Source organism: Globicephala melas, chromosome 1 (assembly GCF_963455315.2).
Source record: "Globicephala melas chromosome 1, mGloMel1.2, whole genome shotgun sequence".
Lineage (NCBI taxonomy): Eukaryota > Metazoa > Chordata > Mammalia > Artiodactyla > Delphinidae > Globicephala > Globicephala melas.
In genome coordinates, this window is record NC_083314.1 from 23,678,718 (window position 1) to 23,693,364 (window position 14,647).

The 14,647-nt window shown below is 46.1% G+C and overlaps 1 protein-coding gene across 3 annotated transcripts in view; it reads left to right on the forward strand.

The window, feature by feature from the left end:
- Positions 1 to 14,647, forward strand: part of COQ8A (coenzyme Q8A) — a 49,558-nt gene that overhangs the window by 12,951 nt on the left and 21,960 nt on the right. The window contains exons 1-2 of one of the 3 annotated variants that reach the window (XM_060304400.2): positions 13,437 to 13,582; positions 14,349 to 14,534. The exons of 1 other annotated variant lie outside the window; for it this stretch is intronic. In XM_060304400.2, coding sequence (XP_060160383.1) covers positions 14,358 to 14,534 — 177 coding nt within the window. In that variant the 5' untranslated portion in view covers positions 13,437 to 13,582; positions 14,349 to 14,357. Of the gene's footprint in view, positions 1 to 13,436; positions 13,583 to 14,348; positions 14,535 to 14,647 lie in introns of those variants that run through there. One more of the 3 variants, XM_030868500.3, reaches the window with a different exon arrangement.

Genomic DNA, 14,647 nt, shown 5'->3' on the forward strand with positions numbered 1-14,647 from the left:
CATTAGACCTGCCTCTGCCAAGTGGTTTTCTCACCACTTTCTGAGAAGCACAGTTGAGCCTCTTTCCCAAAAGTGGGGTGGCCGTGTTCCACCTTCCTGGTGGCCTGTCAGGGGCAGTTGTTTGCTGATGAAGGACAGTGGCTAAAGGGTGTAGAGAGGTAGTATTTATAGCACTCTGATTTGCTATCTAACCCTCTGCCCATCCCGCCCAGGACAAACGCTTCAGGGATGTGGGATAGTTTCTTTAAATCACACCTTTGTGTGCTTGCTTTTATTTTAACAACAGATATTTAAGATTATTTTTATATAACTTATTTTCTGTTATAAAAGTAGTACATGTTCTTTGTAGAAGATTTTAGGAAATAAAGTAATAAGAATCTATCACCCCACCACCCAGAGAAAACCACTGTTCCTCTTTTGCATGCTCTGTTTCTATCATCCATCTCCCTCCCTCCCTCCCTCCCTCCCTTCCTCCCTTCCTCCCTCCCTCCCTCCCTCCCTCCAAAATAAAGGATAATACTGTTTTGTAACCTGCGTTTTTCCTACATGGGAATATATAGTAAACTTTCTTATTTGTCAATAAATACCTTCCACAGTGTCATTTTAGATGGCTGCATAGCAGTCCATCTAATGGGTGTACCACTATTTATGTAGCCAGTCTTAGACAATGTTGTCATTTACATTCTTGTGGCTGCATTATCACACATCCACGGTTAAGGAAATGCAGTTTGACAGAATTTGGCTGCATGCTTAGATAACTTTCAGGCAGGATGGCCTGGGAAGGAGACAGGGAAAGGGGACTTTAGTGGTAGACATGCAGGTTTGGGGCATTCCAGAGGTGACTTGCAGCTGTGGGGAATGAATGACTCTGGTGGCCTGGTTGACTCACCAGGCCTGGCGGGGGCTGACTGACAGGGGAGGGGGAGGCTATGAGGTGGGGTTTGAGGGGGGACAGAGGCTCTTTATATCTTCCCCTGGGTTCTTCATGTTTTTAGTTGCCTTTGAAAATTGATATGTATTAGGATGTTTCTGAACCTGCTGCCAGACGGACCCGGAAGCCAGACCTCACTATGTAGAAGCCTGGAGTGCCTGAGATATTTGAGTGATGGGCCCTGGGGTGTGCTTTTAAAGGCCGAGGCGAAGGGTACATCTAAAGAAATTCATGGATTTTGGGTTCAGAAGTCTAAGTCTTTCCCCTAACACATATACTCTTCTGAGTCCTTGGAGGAAACAGTCGACTGTATTTCCTTTTTCTAAGAGGAAAAGAAAAATTTCAAGAATGTAAAGGAACTTTCCAGTGTCCACACAGACTGTTCCTGCCCAAAGTAAAAAGATTGTCCTTGGCTGGGAGGGGGCAGAGGGCCACCTGTGAGCCCCTGCCCTGGGGCCTCCCTCTTTCCCGGGAGTACTAAAGTGACAATCTTGAGATTCCTCTGGTGGCTGGATCTGTGGGCCATTGTCTTTAAGCCCATTCATTTCCGATGTTCTTTTTCAGTTTCTTGAGGGAGTAGTGGGAAAGGAAGGGGCAGGTGGAAGGTTTCCACTTAAGGACAAAGCCAGACTTTTGGGGAGGGAGTAGCAGGGAGAAACTTTTAGGAAAGGATCCCTGTTTAGACTTCCTGCCTGACCTTGGGCTTGGGCCACCTCTGTTCCCTTTTCCCCTCTTCCTCCAGAACAGGGTTCTTAAGGTACGTTTCTAGGACCACCAGCAGCAGAAGGTGGGAATTTGTTAGAAATAGAGGTTTCCAGGCCCTATCTTAGACCTACAGAATCAGAAACCCAGGGCGGCGGTACAGCGGTCTGTGTTTCAGCAAGTCTCCCGAGTGGTTCTGATGCCCACTAAAGCCTGAGAACCCTGCCTCAGACCAGGCTCCTGAGAGACCTTTGATTCCATGTGCAGATTAAAAATGCAAGCAGATGTGAGTCAGTTCCAGAAATGGCAGGCTTTCTTAAACCTTGGGGGGACCAGCTGAGCTCATTTCTGTCTGCTCTGTGTCAAGCACGGTGCTAGTTGCTGGAGATACAGAGAGGGGACAACAGATGTGGTCTGTGCCCTCCTCTGGCTGACAGCCCAGTGTGGCGGGAAGACGGGTACATAGGCAGGTTTAGAGCATGGTCACTGCTACCTTGGGGAAAGAACAGGGAGCCGTGGGGGACATGGATGGGCTTTAGGGATGGGACATGTTGGGGAGGGCATCCCAGAAGAGGTGCTGTTTGAGTTGAGATCTGGTGAGGAGGAAAGACATGCGTTCCTGTGCAAGGCGGGGGCCAGAGAGGCCAGTTAGGGGCTGCTTCGGTTGCCCAGCTGGGAGCACCCTGGGGGACTAGGGGAAGTGGGAAGGGTTGGAGAGACGTGGGGGGTGGTCGCAGTGCTTAGGACGGGGAGCATGGGGTGGGCGGGGTAAGGGGGGTGAGGTCAGTTCTGGACATGCCGAGCTTGATGCCTGTGGGCCATTGGCTGGTGCGCATGCAGCAGCTGCGGGACGAAGCCCGCTCAGGAAAAGGCTTTTCAGTGAGCTTCACACACACTCCCCAAGACAAAGGGCTTGCTGGGCAGCTTGCTTTTGGGTTCTTACACCAGTCATCCCATGGCTTCCGAGGCAGCTCAGGATGGGAAGAGACAAGAGGAGGGCGTGCTGGCTTTTAGAGGTATAGACACTCTGGCTCTGCTTGGGTGGGAGCTGGTCTGCCTTGTCACACTTTATACTTACAAAGGGGGTTGAACAGTGGCTCAGTAAATTCATGCACTGTCCCTGGCTTATTGTCACCTCATGAGAAGAGACAAGTGACAGATGGTGAGTTCTGGCTGTGAAGGGGGGACTTGGGGGTGCATATGGGAACCCTCCCCCCAAATAAAATTCCCCCATGTGGGTCCTGGTGGAAAGGTTTATGATGCCTTCATTTGCTTAGTGCTTGTCAGGATTGCCTCTTTTATGTATGTATGTGTGTATGTATTTATTTTTGGCCGTGCCACACGACTTGCAGGATCTTAGTTCCCCGACCAGGGCTTGAACCTGGGCCACTGCAGTGAAAGTGCTAAGTCCTAACCACTGGACCACCAGGGAATTTCCATATATTTTTAAAAAGAACACAACTCATTGCTGCTGATACATCTTATTGCATCTGGCCAGGTAGGCATCACTTGGTGGTTTTTTTGTTTGTTTGTTTTGGTTTTTTTTTTTTAGTTTTGGAGACTAGATTTGAAGGTCCTCATACCCCAGATAATTTCCAGCTAATGGCGTCTCTGAGTCTGTTTTTCAACATGAATGAAATGGTATCTCAGAAATGTCTTCGGGAAGGTCAGAGAGTGAGGGTTCAGCAGGAAAGTTTCCTCTTGGAGCTTGAGGGCTCATGTCAGGGGACACTGGCTGTGCTTCTTTTTCAGTCTCTGTCCCTGGGGAGTGGTGAGCTGTATTTATTCCAGTTCTTTCTCTCTCTAGACAACAACTTTGTTCACTTCCTTTATAGCACTTTAGCATGTTAGGGCTGGAAAAGGGGCCTGGTGAGCCACCTGAAGCCCCCTCTTGCTATGGAGGGTGAAGAGGCGAGCAGCACACGTAGTGTCAGTGGCTGAGCTGTCCAGGCTCCCAGGCTTTGCCGCTGCTCAGCTGCCTCCTCTGCACCTGGTCCTCGTGTGTCGGCCTCAGTGGGCCTCTGGCCGTCTCCGTGGTGTCTGTGCCCGTTATAGATGTGCCTGCGTGCTCCTGCAGCTGTGAGCACCCCGGGGCCAAGGGCAGGTTTATCCCAGAACCTGCACAGACTAACCCAGAGCACTGGGCGGAGACATCAGTGAACAGGTGTTCAAAGAGTTGACCAAATGACTATTTTGGTGCTGGTACCTAGTGGGCACTCCCAAATGTGAGTGCCCGTCCTCCACCCTCACCGCTGTATTCATTGGTGCTCGCTCAGAAGAGACCGGGCGGCGCCCAGGCGTTCTAGGGCAAGTGGGTGAAGAGCCTGAATGCGCCCTCCATCCCTGTATTGCTCCTCCGTGAGGTCCCGAAAACCCATTCAAGGACCAGCAGGGTGAAGCGGGGTGGGTGAGGACTCTAATACTTGTAGATGAAATCGTGGTGAGGATAAGATTTTAAACTTGTGATTAATGTATCTTGGCTTTTGAAAATCAAAAGCCCCCAAAACACATTTTTGATTTTCATTTCCTTAAGGTCCTGATGAAAATGCGTGCTGGTGTAGCTGAGTGCCTGGCGCTCGTGCATTCCTTTTGCGGGGTTTGCCCCACCATTCAGGACAGCTGAATTCTGAGTCACGTTGGGATCCTGGTGCATTAGAAGTAGGGTTTATGAGAGCCAATTTTTGAAAACCAGGAGGTGAACGAAGTTCTGGAAAGGTATTTCCTCTGGCAGTTGTTTGCCTTCCCACCCCTGCTCCTTGAGGGTAGGCACTCCTTTGCAAAAGAATACCTGGTATTGACTAAGGTCACTTTGTACCCAGCAGAGCAGCATGTGGGGAGGTTTGGGGACAGCGTTCCTTGAACATTAGGTAAATAATCCTTAAGGGGGCTGGCACGGGCTGCGGTTTTGAAATGTGCATCCACCTGTGAATCTGCTCACAACGACAGACTGTTTATGAGCAGCACCTGTTAATGTGAGAAGGGGAGGGACTGCCCCATAGTAGCGGGATGGTAGCTTTCCGTGATGTCATTTCCATGTGGATGGAGCCTGCCTTCCCAGGGAGCTGGCTCTAGTTCTCCTCCTCCATGACGGCACTCGCTGTCCCGGGTGAGACGGGAACCCATGGAAAGTTCTCCGGTATGAGGACACAACCGTTCAGGCAGGAAGAAAGGCATAGCTAATTAATTTTTAATGTGTACTTTTTAAAGATGACGTATTTATTTTCCACTTTGAAAGTGGGATATGTGAACTAAAAGAGTTAGGAAGGGCTTCCCTGGTGGTGCAGTGGTTGAGAGTCCGCCTGCCGATGCAGGGGACACGGGTTCGTGCCCTGGTCCGGGAAGATCCCACATGCCGCGGAGCGGCTGGGCCCGTGAGCCATGGCTGCTGAGCCTGCGCATCTGGAGCCTGTGCTCCGCAACGGGAAAGGCCACAACAGTGAGACGCCCGCGTACCACAAAAAAAAAAAAAAAAGGAAAATACAGTTAGGAAAATACTGCAGGAGACCATTATTACTCATATGTCTCAAATGCAGGAATTTAATAAAAAACTTGGTCAGTTTATTTAACATTGTTTCCTCTTTTGAATTTTAAAAAAATCATCGTCATAAAGTAGGTATAATCCTGACCCATCACAGAACTATGCTCAGAGTTGACATACTTAGAGACCAGAAAAGTTAGGACTGGAGTCTGGTGGGTGCCAGAGCTGCAACTGCAGAGTGCAGGACCAGAAATGGGTATTTCACAATGAACTGCAGAGCTAGGGCAGGGGAAACTGGCCAAAAAAATCACTTATCAGCTTTGCTCTAGTGAAACTTTAGTTTGTGGGTATGATAACTTGGGTGAGAAATTTAGGCAGAATTAGTTTTAAGCCTGAAAACAAAGTCTGAGTTAAATAGGTCTTATATCCGTTACCAGACAAGGTGAGGTTTTGAAATTATCCAGGTTTGTGGCTTATGGGAGACCGTTGCCTTGGTTATCCGGATTGGATTTAGAGGTGAGCAAGGGGAAAGCCTGTTTCTGGGGACCCCTGGGGCAGTGGGGTATGGTGGATGGTCCACCAGCAGGGGTCTCTCTGAACAGATGGGGCTGGGGCCCTGGCCTCTGCCATTGCATGTCCCTGATGTCTCTTTCAAAAACCTCTTTCCTTAAGAGTGAAATGTGTCTGTGTGTGTCCGGGGCCAGGGGCAGGGGAGCTGTTGAGAGCTGGCAGCAGCTGCATCTGAGCTCTGATGACATGCTGTTTTCCCAGTCCTAGACATTTGGTCTATGGGGCTCACACTTGTTGACTGCCATAAGGTGCAGAAGCCCAGAGTGGAGCCCAGGGTGTGAAACAGCACCAGGTGATGGGCAGGGCTAGCTCCCCCTTCTCTCTCCTGTCTCCTTCAACGGTTTGGTCACCTTCCAAAAACCTCCTTGGCTTTGATTAGGGTACAGGAGGTCCACTTGTGTCTAATCAGTACCCTGTCCCTATGGGGGTGCCTTGGAGTTGGTGGACTGAGCATCTGGGGAAGCAGTGTGGTGTGGTGGGCACAGAGCAGCGGAGGGCAGGTATCAGACCCCAGGGCCACTGTTCGGGAGCTGAATGACCTCAGCCAGTTAGTTAACCTCTCTGACTTTGGTTTTCTCCTTTGTGAAATGGGGGCAATAACATCCATGTCATTGAGGTTGTTTATAAAGATTAAAAGAAGATGAAGCCCAGTGCCTGGGCGCTGCTTTCCTGTGAAGGTGAAGGGTTCTTAGAGGGCAGGTTGTGGTGGGTCATTTTAACTTTCTAGGCTTCTGTGCATTCCTGGGTTTCTCTGGCTATCACTACAGCTCTCCTTTTAAATAAAAGTAGCTCTGTCTCATGCTCAGGAGCAGAGCGGATCTGGGCAGGAGTCTTTGGACTGACTGGGGCTGGTTCCCCATGAAGGGCAGGTGGGAGTGAGCCTGAGGTTTTTGGAAGGCACGAGAGTTCTGGTTCAGATCCTTGTCAGTGCTCTCGCCTTACCTTCCTGTCTGTGCTTCTGTTAATTCGGGCCCTTCTCAAGTCAGCCTCCATGCGTCTGTGCAGAGATTTGTTCCTGCAGGTCTCCTGCCTGCTGTGCCTTCCACACCTGCTCCTCTTATCTTATCTCTGAGACTCCTGGCAGATCCCAGCTCCTCCCTGCCCCCTGGCCAGACTGCTCCCTCCCCACTCTGGGTTCTCCAGCTCCTTTCCTTTTTGTTTTTTGTTCAGCCACCTTATTTTACCTTATCTTATCCCTCCCAGCACACAGTTCCAGGTAGGTCTTGAGAAATGCTTGGGAGACACACCCAACCCTGTGCAGCACCCTGTGTACTCTGGCTTTCCACTTCTTTGACCCTGACATAAACACGTTTTATGCTGTGACCCAGGAGAAAGAAGAGAGCGCATGCCCACGCGGAGGGGAACCAGGTTTCAGCTCCAGTCCTGCCCGCAGTGTGCCCTGATGCTTCTGACATCATGTTGGTGTTGTTTTTAATGCTGGTTAGGATTTTCCAAGTGCAGTGCTCTGTGGTCTGGACTGCAGTTTGAAAACACTGGCTTGGGGAAGAGTTGAGTCTGAGGGGGGGAGGGGCTCTGGTTGTCCCTTGGTGGGTGTCTGTCAGAGGCTTCATTGGGCAGAATAAGAGTGGCTGGGCAGGGACAGGCAGCCCCTGAGGAGTTGGGCTTGGGGCCCCTGGGTCCCTGCAGGGAACTGCTACCGGAGCAGGTGTTCCTGAAACCATGCACCTCAGACTGGAACTTGAACCCATGTGGCCAGGACTCAAACCCGGTCAAAACCCTGATTGGGACTTGAACCCATGCAGCCGGGACTCGAACCCGGCCAAAACCCACAGTCTTCTAACTGAGATCACACACCTGGTTTCAGGACTTAATGAAGCTCAGGTTCTTTTTTTTTGTTATTGTTGTTGTCATTGTTTACCTATTTTATTTTTTCCCTTTAAATCCTTTTATATACTGAACCATCTCCCTGTTGGTTTTCAGGGGGAAATCTTTTTATTTTTTAATTTTTTATACAGCAGGTTCTTATTAGTCATCGATTTAATGCACATCAGCGTATACATATCAATCCCAATCGCCCAATTCATCCCCCCACCACCCCCCACCGCCACTTTCCCCCCTTGGTGTCCATACGTTTGTTCTCTACATCTGTGTCTCAATTTCTGCCTGCAAACCGGTGCATCTGTACCATTCTTCTAGGTTCCACATACATGCGTTAATATATGATATTTGTTTTTCTCTTTCTGACTTACTTCACTCTGTATGACAGTCTCTGGGTCCATCCACGTCCCTACAAATGACCCAATTTCATTCCTTTTTATGGCTGAGTAATATTCCATTGTATATATGTACCACAACTTCTTTATCCGTTCGTCTGTCGATGGGCTTTTAGGTTGCTTCCATGACCTGACTATTGTAAATAGTGCTGCACTGAACATTGGGGTGCATCTGTCTTTTTGAATTATGGTTTTCTCTGGGTATATGCCCAGTAGTGGGATTGCTGGATCATATGGTAGTTCTATTTTTAGTTTTTTAAGGAACCTCCATACTGTTCTCCATAGTGGCTGTATCAATTTACATTCCCACCAACAGTGCAAGAGGGTTCCCTTTTCTCCACACCCTCTCCAGCACTTGTTGTTTGTAGATTTTCGGATGAAACCCATTCTAACTGGTGTGAAGTGATACCTCATTGTAGTTTTGATTTGCATTTCTCTAATAATTAGTGATGTTGAGCAGCTTTTCATGTGCTTCTTGGCCACCTGTATGTCTTCTTTAGAGAAATGTCTATTTGGGTCTTCTGCCCATTTTTGGATTGGGTTGTTTGTTTTTTTAATATTGAGCTGTATGAGCTGTTTATATATTTTGGAGATTAATCCTTTGTCCGTTGATTCGTTTGCAAATATTTTCTCCCATTCTGAGGGTTGTCTTTTCATCTTGTTTATGGTTTCCTTTGCTGTGCAAAAGCTTTTAAGTTTCATTAGGTCCCATTTGTTTATTTTTGCCTTTATTTCCATTACTCTAGGAGGTGGATCAAAAAAGATCTTGCTGCGATTTATGTCAAAGAGTGTTCTTCCTATGTTTTCCTCTAAGAGTTTTATAGTGTCTGGTCTTACATTTAGCTCTATAATCCCTTTTGAGTTAATTTTTGTGTATGGTGTTAGGGAGTGTTCTAATTTCATTCTTTTACATGTAGCTGTCCAGTTTTCCCAGCACCACTTGTTGAAGAGACTGTCTTTTCTCCATTGTATATCCTTGCCTCCTTTGTCATAGATTAGTTGACCATAGGTGCGTGGGTTTACCTCTGGGCTTTCTATCTTGTTCCATTGATCTATGTTTCTGTTTTTGTGCCAGTACCATATTGTCTTGATTACTGTAGCTTTGTAGTATAGTCTGAAATCAGGGAGTCTGATTCCTCCAGCTCCAATTTTTTCCCTCAAGACTGCTTTGGCTATTCGGGGTCTTTTGTGTCTCCATACAAATTTTAAGATGTTTTGTTCTAGTTCTGTAAAAAATGCCATTGGTAATTTGATAGGGATTACATTGAATCTGTAGATTGCTTTTGGTAGTGTAGTCATTTTCACAATATTGATTCTTCCAATCCAAGAACATGGTATATCTCTCCATCTGTTGGTATCATCTTTAATTTCTTTCATCAGTGTCTTATAGTTTTCTGATACAGGTCTTTTGTCTCCCTAGGTAGGTTTATTCCTAGGTATTTTATTCTTTCTGTTGCAGTGATAAATGGGAGTGTTTCCTTAATTTCTCTTTCAGATTTTTCATCATTAGTGTATAGGAATGAAAGAGATTTCTGTGCATTAATTTTGTATCCTGCAACTTTACCAAATTCATTGATTAGCTCTAGTAGTTTTCTGGTGGCATCTTTAGGATTCTCCATGTATAGTATCATGTCAGCTGCAAACAGTGACAGTTTTACTACTTCTTTTCCAATTTGTATTCCTTTTATTTCTTTTTTTTCTCTGATTGCCAAGGTTAGGACTTCCAAAACTATGTTGAATAATAGTGGTGAGAGTGGACATCCTTGTCTTGTTCCTGATCTTAGAGGAAATGCTTTCAGTTTTTCACCTTTGAGAATGATGTTTGCTGTGGGTTTGTCATATATGGTCTTTATCATGTTAAGGTAGGTTCCCTCTGTGCCCACTTTCTGGAGAGTTTTTGTCATAAATGGGTGTTGAATTTTGTCAAAAGCTTTTTCTGGATCTATTGAGATGATCATATGATTTTTATTCTTCAATGTGTTAATATGGTGTATCACATTGATTGATCTGCGTATATTGAAGAATCCTTGCATCCCTGGGATAAATCCCACTTGATCATGGTGTATGATCCTTTTAATGTGCTGTTGGATTCTGTTTGATAGTATTTTGTTGAGGATTTTTGCATCTATATTCATCAGTGATATTGGTCTGTAATTTTCTTCTATTGTAGTATCTTTGTCTGGTTTCGGTATCAGGGTGATGGTGGCCTCATAGAATGAGTTTGAGAGTGTTCCTTCCTCCACAATTTTTTGGAGGAGTTTGAGAAGGATAGGTGTTAGCTCTTCTCTAAATGTTTGATAGAATTCACCTGTGAAGCCATCTGGTCCTGGACTTTTTTTTTTGGAAGATTTTTAATCACAGTTTCAATTTCATTACTTGTGATTGGTCTGTTCATATTTTCTATTTCTTCCTGGTTCAGTCTTGGAAGGTTATACCTTTCTAAGAATTTGTCCATTTTATTGGCATAGAGTTGCTTGTAGTAGTCTCTTAGGATGCTTTGTATTTCTGTGGTGTCTGTTGTAACTTCTCCTTTTTCATTTCTAATTTTATTGATTTGAGTCCTCTCCCTCTTTTTCTTGATGAGTCTGGCTAATGGTTTATCAATTTTGTTTATCTTCTCAAAGAACCAGCTTTTAGTTTTATTGATCTTTGCTATTGTTTTCTTTGTTTCTATTTCATTTATTTCTGCTGTGATCGTTACGATTTCTTTCCTTCTGCTAACTTTGGGTTTTGTTTGTTCTTTCTTTAGTTCCTTTAGGTGTAAGGTTAGATTATTTATTTGAGATTTTGCATGTTTCTTGAGCTAGGCTTGTATAGCTATAAACTTCCCTCTTAGAACTGCTTTTGCTGCATCCCATACGTTTTGGATTGTTGTGTTTTCATTGTCATTTGTCTCTAGGTATTTTTTGATTTCCTCTTTGATTTCTTCAGTGATCTCTTGGTTATTTAGTAACGTAGTGTTTAGCCTCCATGTGTTTGTGTGTTTTATGTTTTTCCCCCTGTAATTCATTTCTAATCTCATAGCATTGTGGTCGGAAAAGATGCTTGATATAATTTCAATTTTCTTAAATTTACTGAGGGTTGATTTGTGATGCAGGATGTGATCTATCCTGGAGCATGTTCCATGTGCACTTGAGAAGAAAGTGTAATCTGTTTTTGGATGGAAAGTCCTATAAATATCAATTAAATCTATCTGGTCTATTGTGTCATTTAAAGCTTCTGTTTCCTTATTTATTTTCATTTTGGATGATCTGTCCATTGGTGTAAGTGAGGTGTTAAAGTCCCCCACTATTATTGTGTTACTGTCAATTTCCTTTTTTATAGCTGTTAGCAGTTGCCTTATGTATTGAGGTCTCCTATGTTGGGTGCATATATATTTATAATTGTTATATCTTCTTCTTGGATTGATCCCTTGATCATTATGTAGTGTTCTTCCTTGTCTCTTATAACATTCTTTATTTTAAAGTGTATTTTACCTGATATGAGTATTGCTACTCCAACTTTCTTTTGATTTCCATTTGCATGGAATATCTTTTTCCATCCCCTCACTTTCAGTCTGTATGTGTCCCTAGGTCTGAAGTGGGTCTCTTGTTGACAGCATATATATGGGTCTTGTTTTTGTATCTATTCAGCAAGCCTGTGTCTTTTGGTTGGAGCATTTAATCCATTCACGTTTAAGGTAATTATCAATATGTATGTTCCTATGACCATTTTCTTAATTGTTTTGGGTTTGTTTTTGTAGGTCCTTTTCTTCTCTTGTTAGAGAAGTGCCTTTAGTATTTGTTGTAGAGCTGGTTTGGTGGTGCTGAATTCTCTTAGCTTTTGCTTGTCTGTAAAGCTTTTGATTTCTCCATCGAATCTGAATGAGATCCTTGTGTGGTAGAGTAATCTTGGTTGTAGGTTCTTCCCTTTCATCACTTTAAGTATATCATGCCACTCCCTTCTGGCTTGTAGAATTTCTGCTGAGAAATCAGCTGTTAACGTTATGGGAGTTTCTTGTAAGTTATTTGTCGTTTTTCCCTTGCTGCTTTCAATAATTTTTCTTTGTCTTTAATTTTTTGCCAATTTGATTACTATGTGTCTTGGTGTGTTTCTCCTTGGGTTTATCCTGTATGGGAGTCGCTGCACTTCCTGGACTTGGGTGGCTATTTCCTTTCCCATGTTAGGGAAGTTTTTGACTATAATCTCTTGAAATCTTTTCTCTGGTCCTTTCTCTCTCTCTTCTCCTTCTGGGATGCGTATAATGCGAATGTTGTTGCATTTAATGTTTTCCCAGAGGTCTCGTAGGCTGTCCTCATTTCTTTTCATTCCTTTTTCTCTATTCTGTTCTGCAGCAGTGAATTCCGCCATTCTGTCTTCCAAGTCACTTATCCGTTCTTCTGCCTCAGTTATTCTGCTATTGATTCCTTCTAGTGTAGTTTTCATTTCAGTTATTGTATTGTTCATGTCTGTTTGTTTGTTCTTTAATTCTTCTAGGTCTTTGTTAAACATTTCTTGCATCTTCTCGATCTTTGCCTCCATTCTTTTTCCGAGGTCCTGTATCATCTTCACTATCATTATTCTGAATTCTTTTTCTGGAAGGTTGCCTATCTCTACTTCATTTAGTTGTTTTTCTGGGGTTTTATCTTGTTCCTTCATCTGGTACATAGCCCTCTGCCTTTTCATCTTGTCTATCTTTCTGTGAATGTGGTTTTTGTTCCACAGGCTGCAGGATTGTAGTTCTTCTTGCTTCTGCTGTCTGCCCTCTGGTGGATGAGGTTATCTAAGAGGCTTGTGCAGGCTTCCTGATGGGAGGGACTGGTGGTGGGTAGAGCTGACTGTTGCTGTGGTGGGCAGAGCTCAGTAAAACTTTAATCCACTTGACTGCTGATGGGTGGGGCTGGGTTCCCTCCCTGTTGGTTGTTTGGCCTGAGGCAACCCAACACTGGAGCCTACCTGGGCTCTTTTGTGGGGCTAATGGCAGACTCTGGGAGGGCTCACGCCAAGGAGTACTTTCCAGAACTTCTGCTGCCAGTGTTCGTGTCCCCATGGTGAGCCACAGCCACCCCCTGCCTCTGCAGGAGACCTTCCAACACTAGCAGGTAGGCCTGGTTCAGTCTCCCCTGGGGTCACTGCTCCTTCCCCTGGGTCCCTATGCGCACATCTGTTTGTGTGTGCCCTCCAAGAGTGGAGACTTTGTTTCCCCCAGTCCTGCATCAAATCCCAGTAGCCTTCAAAGTCTGATTCTCTAGGAATTCCTCCTCCTGTTGCCAGGCCCGCAGGTTGGGAAGCCTGACGTGTGGCTCAGAGCCTTCACTCCAGTGGGTGGACTTCTCTGGTATAAGTGTTCTCCAGTCTGTGAGTCACCCACCCACAGTTATGGGATTTGATTTTGCTGTGATTGCGCCCCTCCTACCGTCTCATTGTGGCTTCTCCTTTGTCTTTGGATGTGGGGTATCTTTTTTGGTGAGTTCCCGTGTCTTCCTGTCGATGATTGTCCAGCAGCTAGTTGTGATTTTGGTGTTCTCACAGGAGGGAGTGAGAGCACGTCCTTCTACTCTGTCATCTTGGTTCAGGCTCTGAAGCTCAGGTTCTTGATGTCTCATCGCAGGAAGAATTCAGTGAGAGACAGTGGATTTATTTAGAGAGAAACACACTCCACAGACAGAGTGTGGGCCATCTCGGAAGGTGAGAAAGGCACCAGGGTATGGGGTTGTCGGTTTTTATAGGGGTGGGTAATTTCATAGGCTAATGAGTGGGAGGGGTATTCCAGCTATTTCAGGAAGGGGCGGGGATTTCCAGGAATTGGGCCACGGCCCACTTTTTGATCCTTATGGTTGGTCTTGGAACTGTCGTGGCGCCTGTGGATGTGTCATTTAGCTTGCTGACGCGTTACAGTGAGCATATACTGAGGCTCAAGGTCTAGTGGAAGTTGACTTCTCCGCCATCTTGGACCCATTTGGTTCTAATCAGTTTATGTCATGTCCTTGGGCTATGTCATTCTTTCAAAGGTTGTGCCTTGCTCCCTTCCCTCCTGTTTCATTCCTTCCCCAACCTACGGTTTTGCTCCAGAGGGAAGAGCTCTGGACTAAATCAGGACACCCAGATTCAAGTCCTGGTTCTGCCACTTGGTGGCTGAGAGACTTTGGGCAAATCCCTTTACTTGTCTGTGCCACGAGGTGGCTGTGAGGCCCAGGTGAGGAAACATGGTCCAGGCGCACAGCCCTGACTCCATGGACTCTCTCTTCCTGCTCGGCGCCCTGCCGTGTGGGGAGTCACTCCGTTTACCTTGAACCCTGGGCCCTTCCTCTCTTTTCTCTCAGTCAACTTGGATCAGAAGGGGAGGTCATTGGAAAAATCAAACAGCCATAGTTTGGGGTAGAGGTGGCCCGTGTGAGTGCGATGCTGTGTGAGGCGTGGAGCCCCGACCCTGACTTGGCCCACTCTCTTCCAGCCCTGAAGGATGGCTTCCATGTTGGGGGACACCATCATGGTGGTCAAAGGCCTTGCCAAGCTGACCCAGGCGGCCGTGGAGACCCACCTGCAGCACCTGGGCCTCGGCAGGGAGCTCATTATGGCGGCCGGGGCCCTGCAGTCCACGGCCGCAGAGCAGATCAGCATGGTCTTGGGGCAGGTGCAGGTAAGGAGGCCAGTTGGCAGTGGGCAGGGTGCCAGTGGGAGGGGGCCTTGACGTTTCACCATCCAAGGGGAGGGTTTTAAGCAAAAACGAGTGCTGGAGCTGTGGTTGTCAAC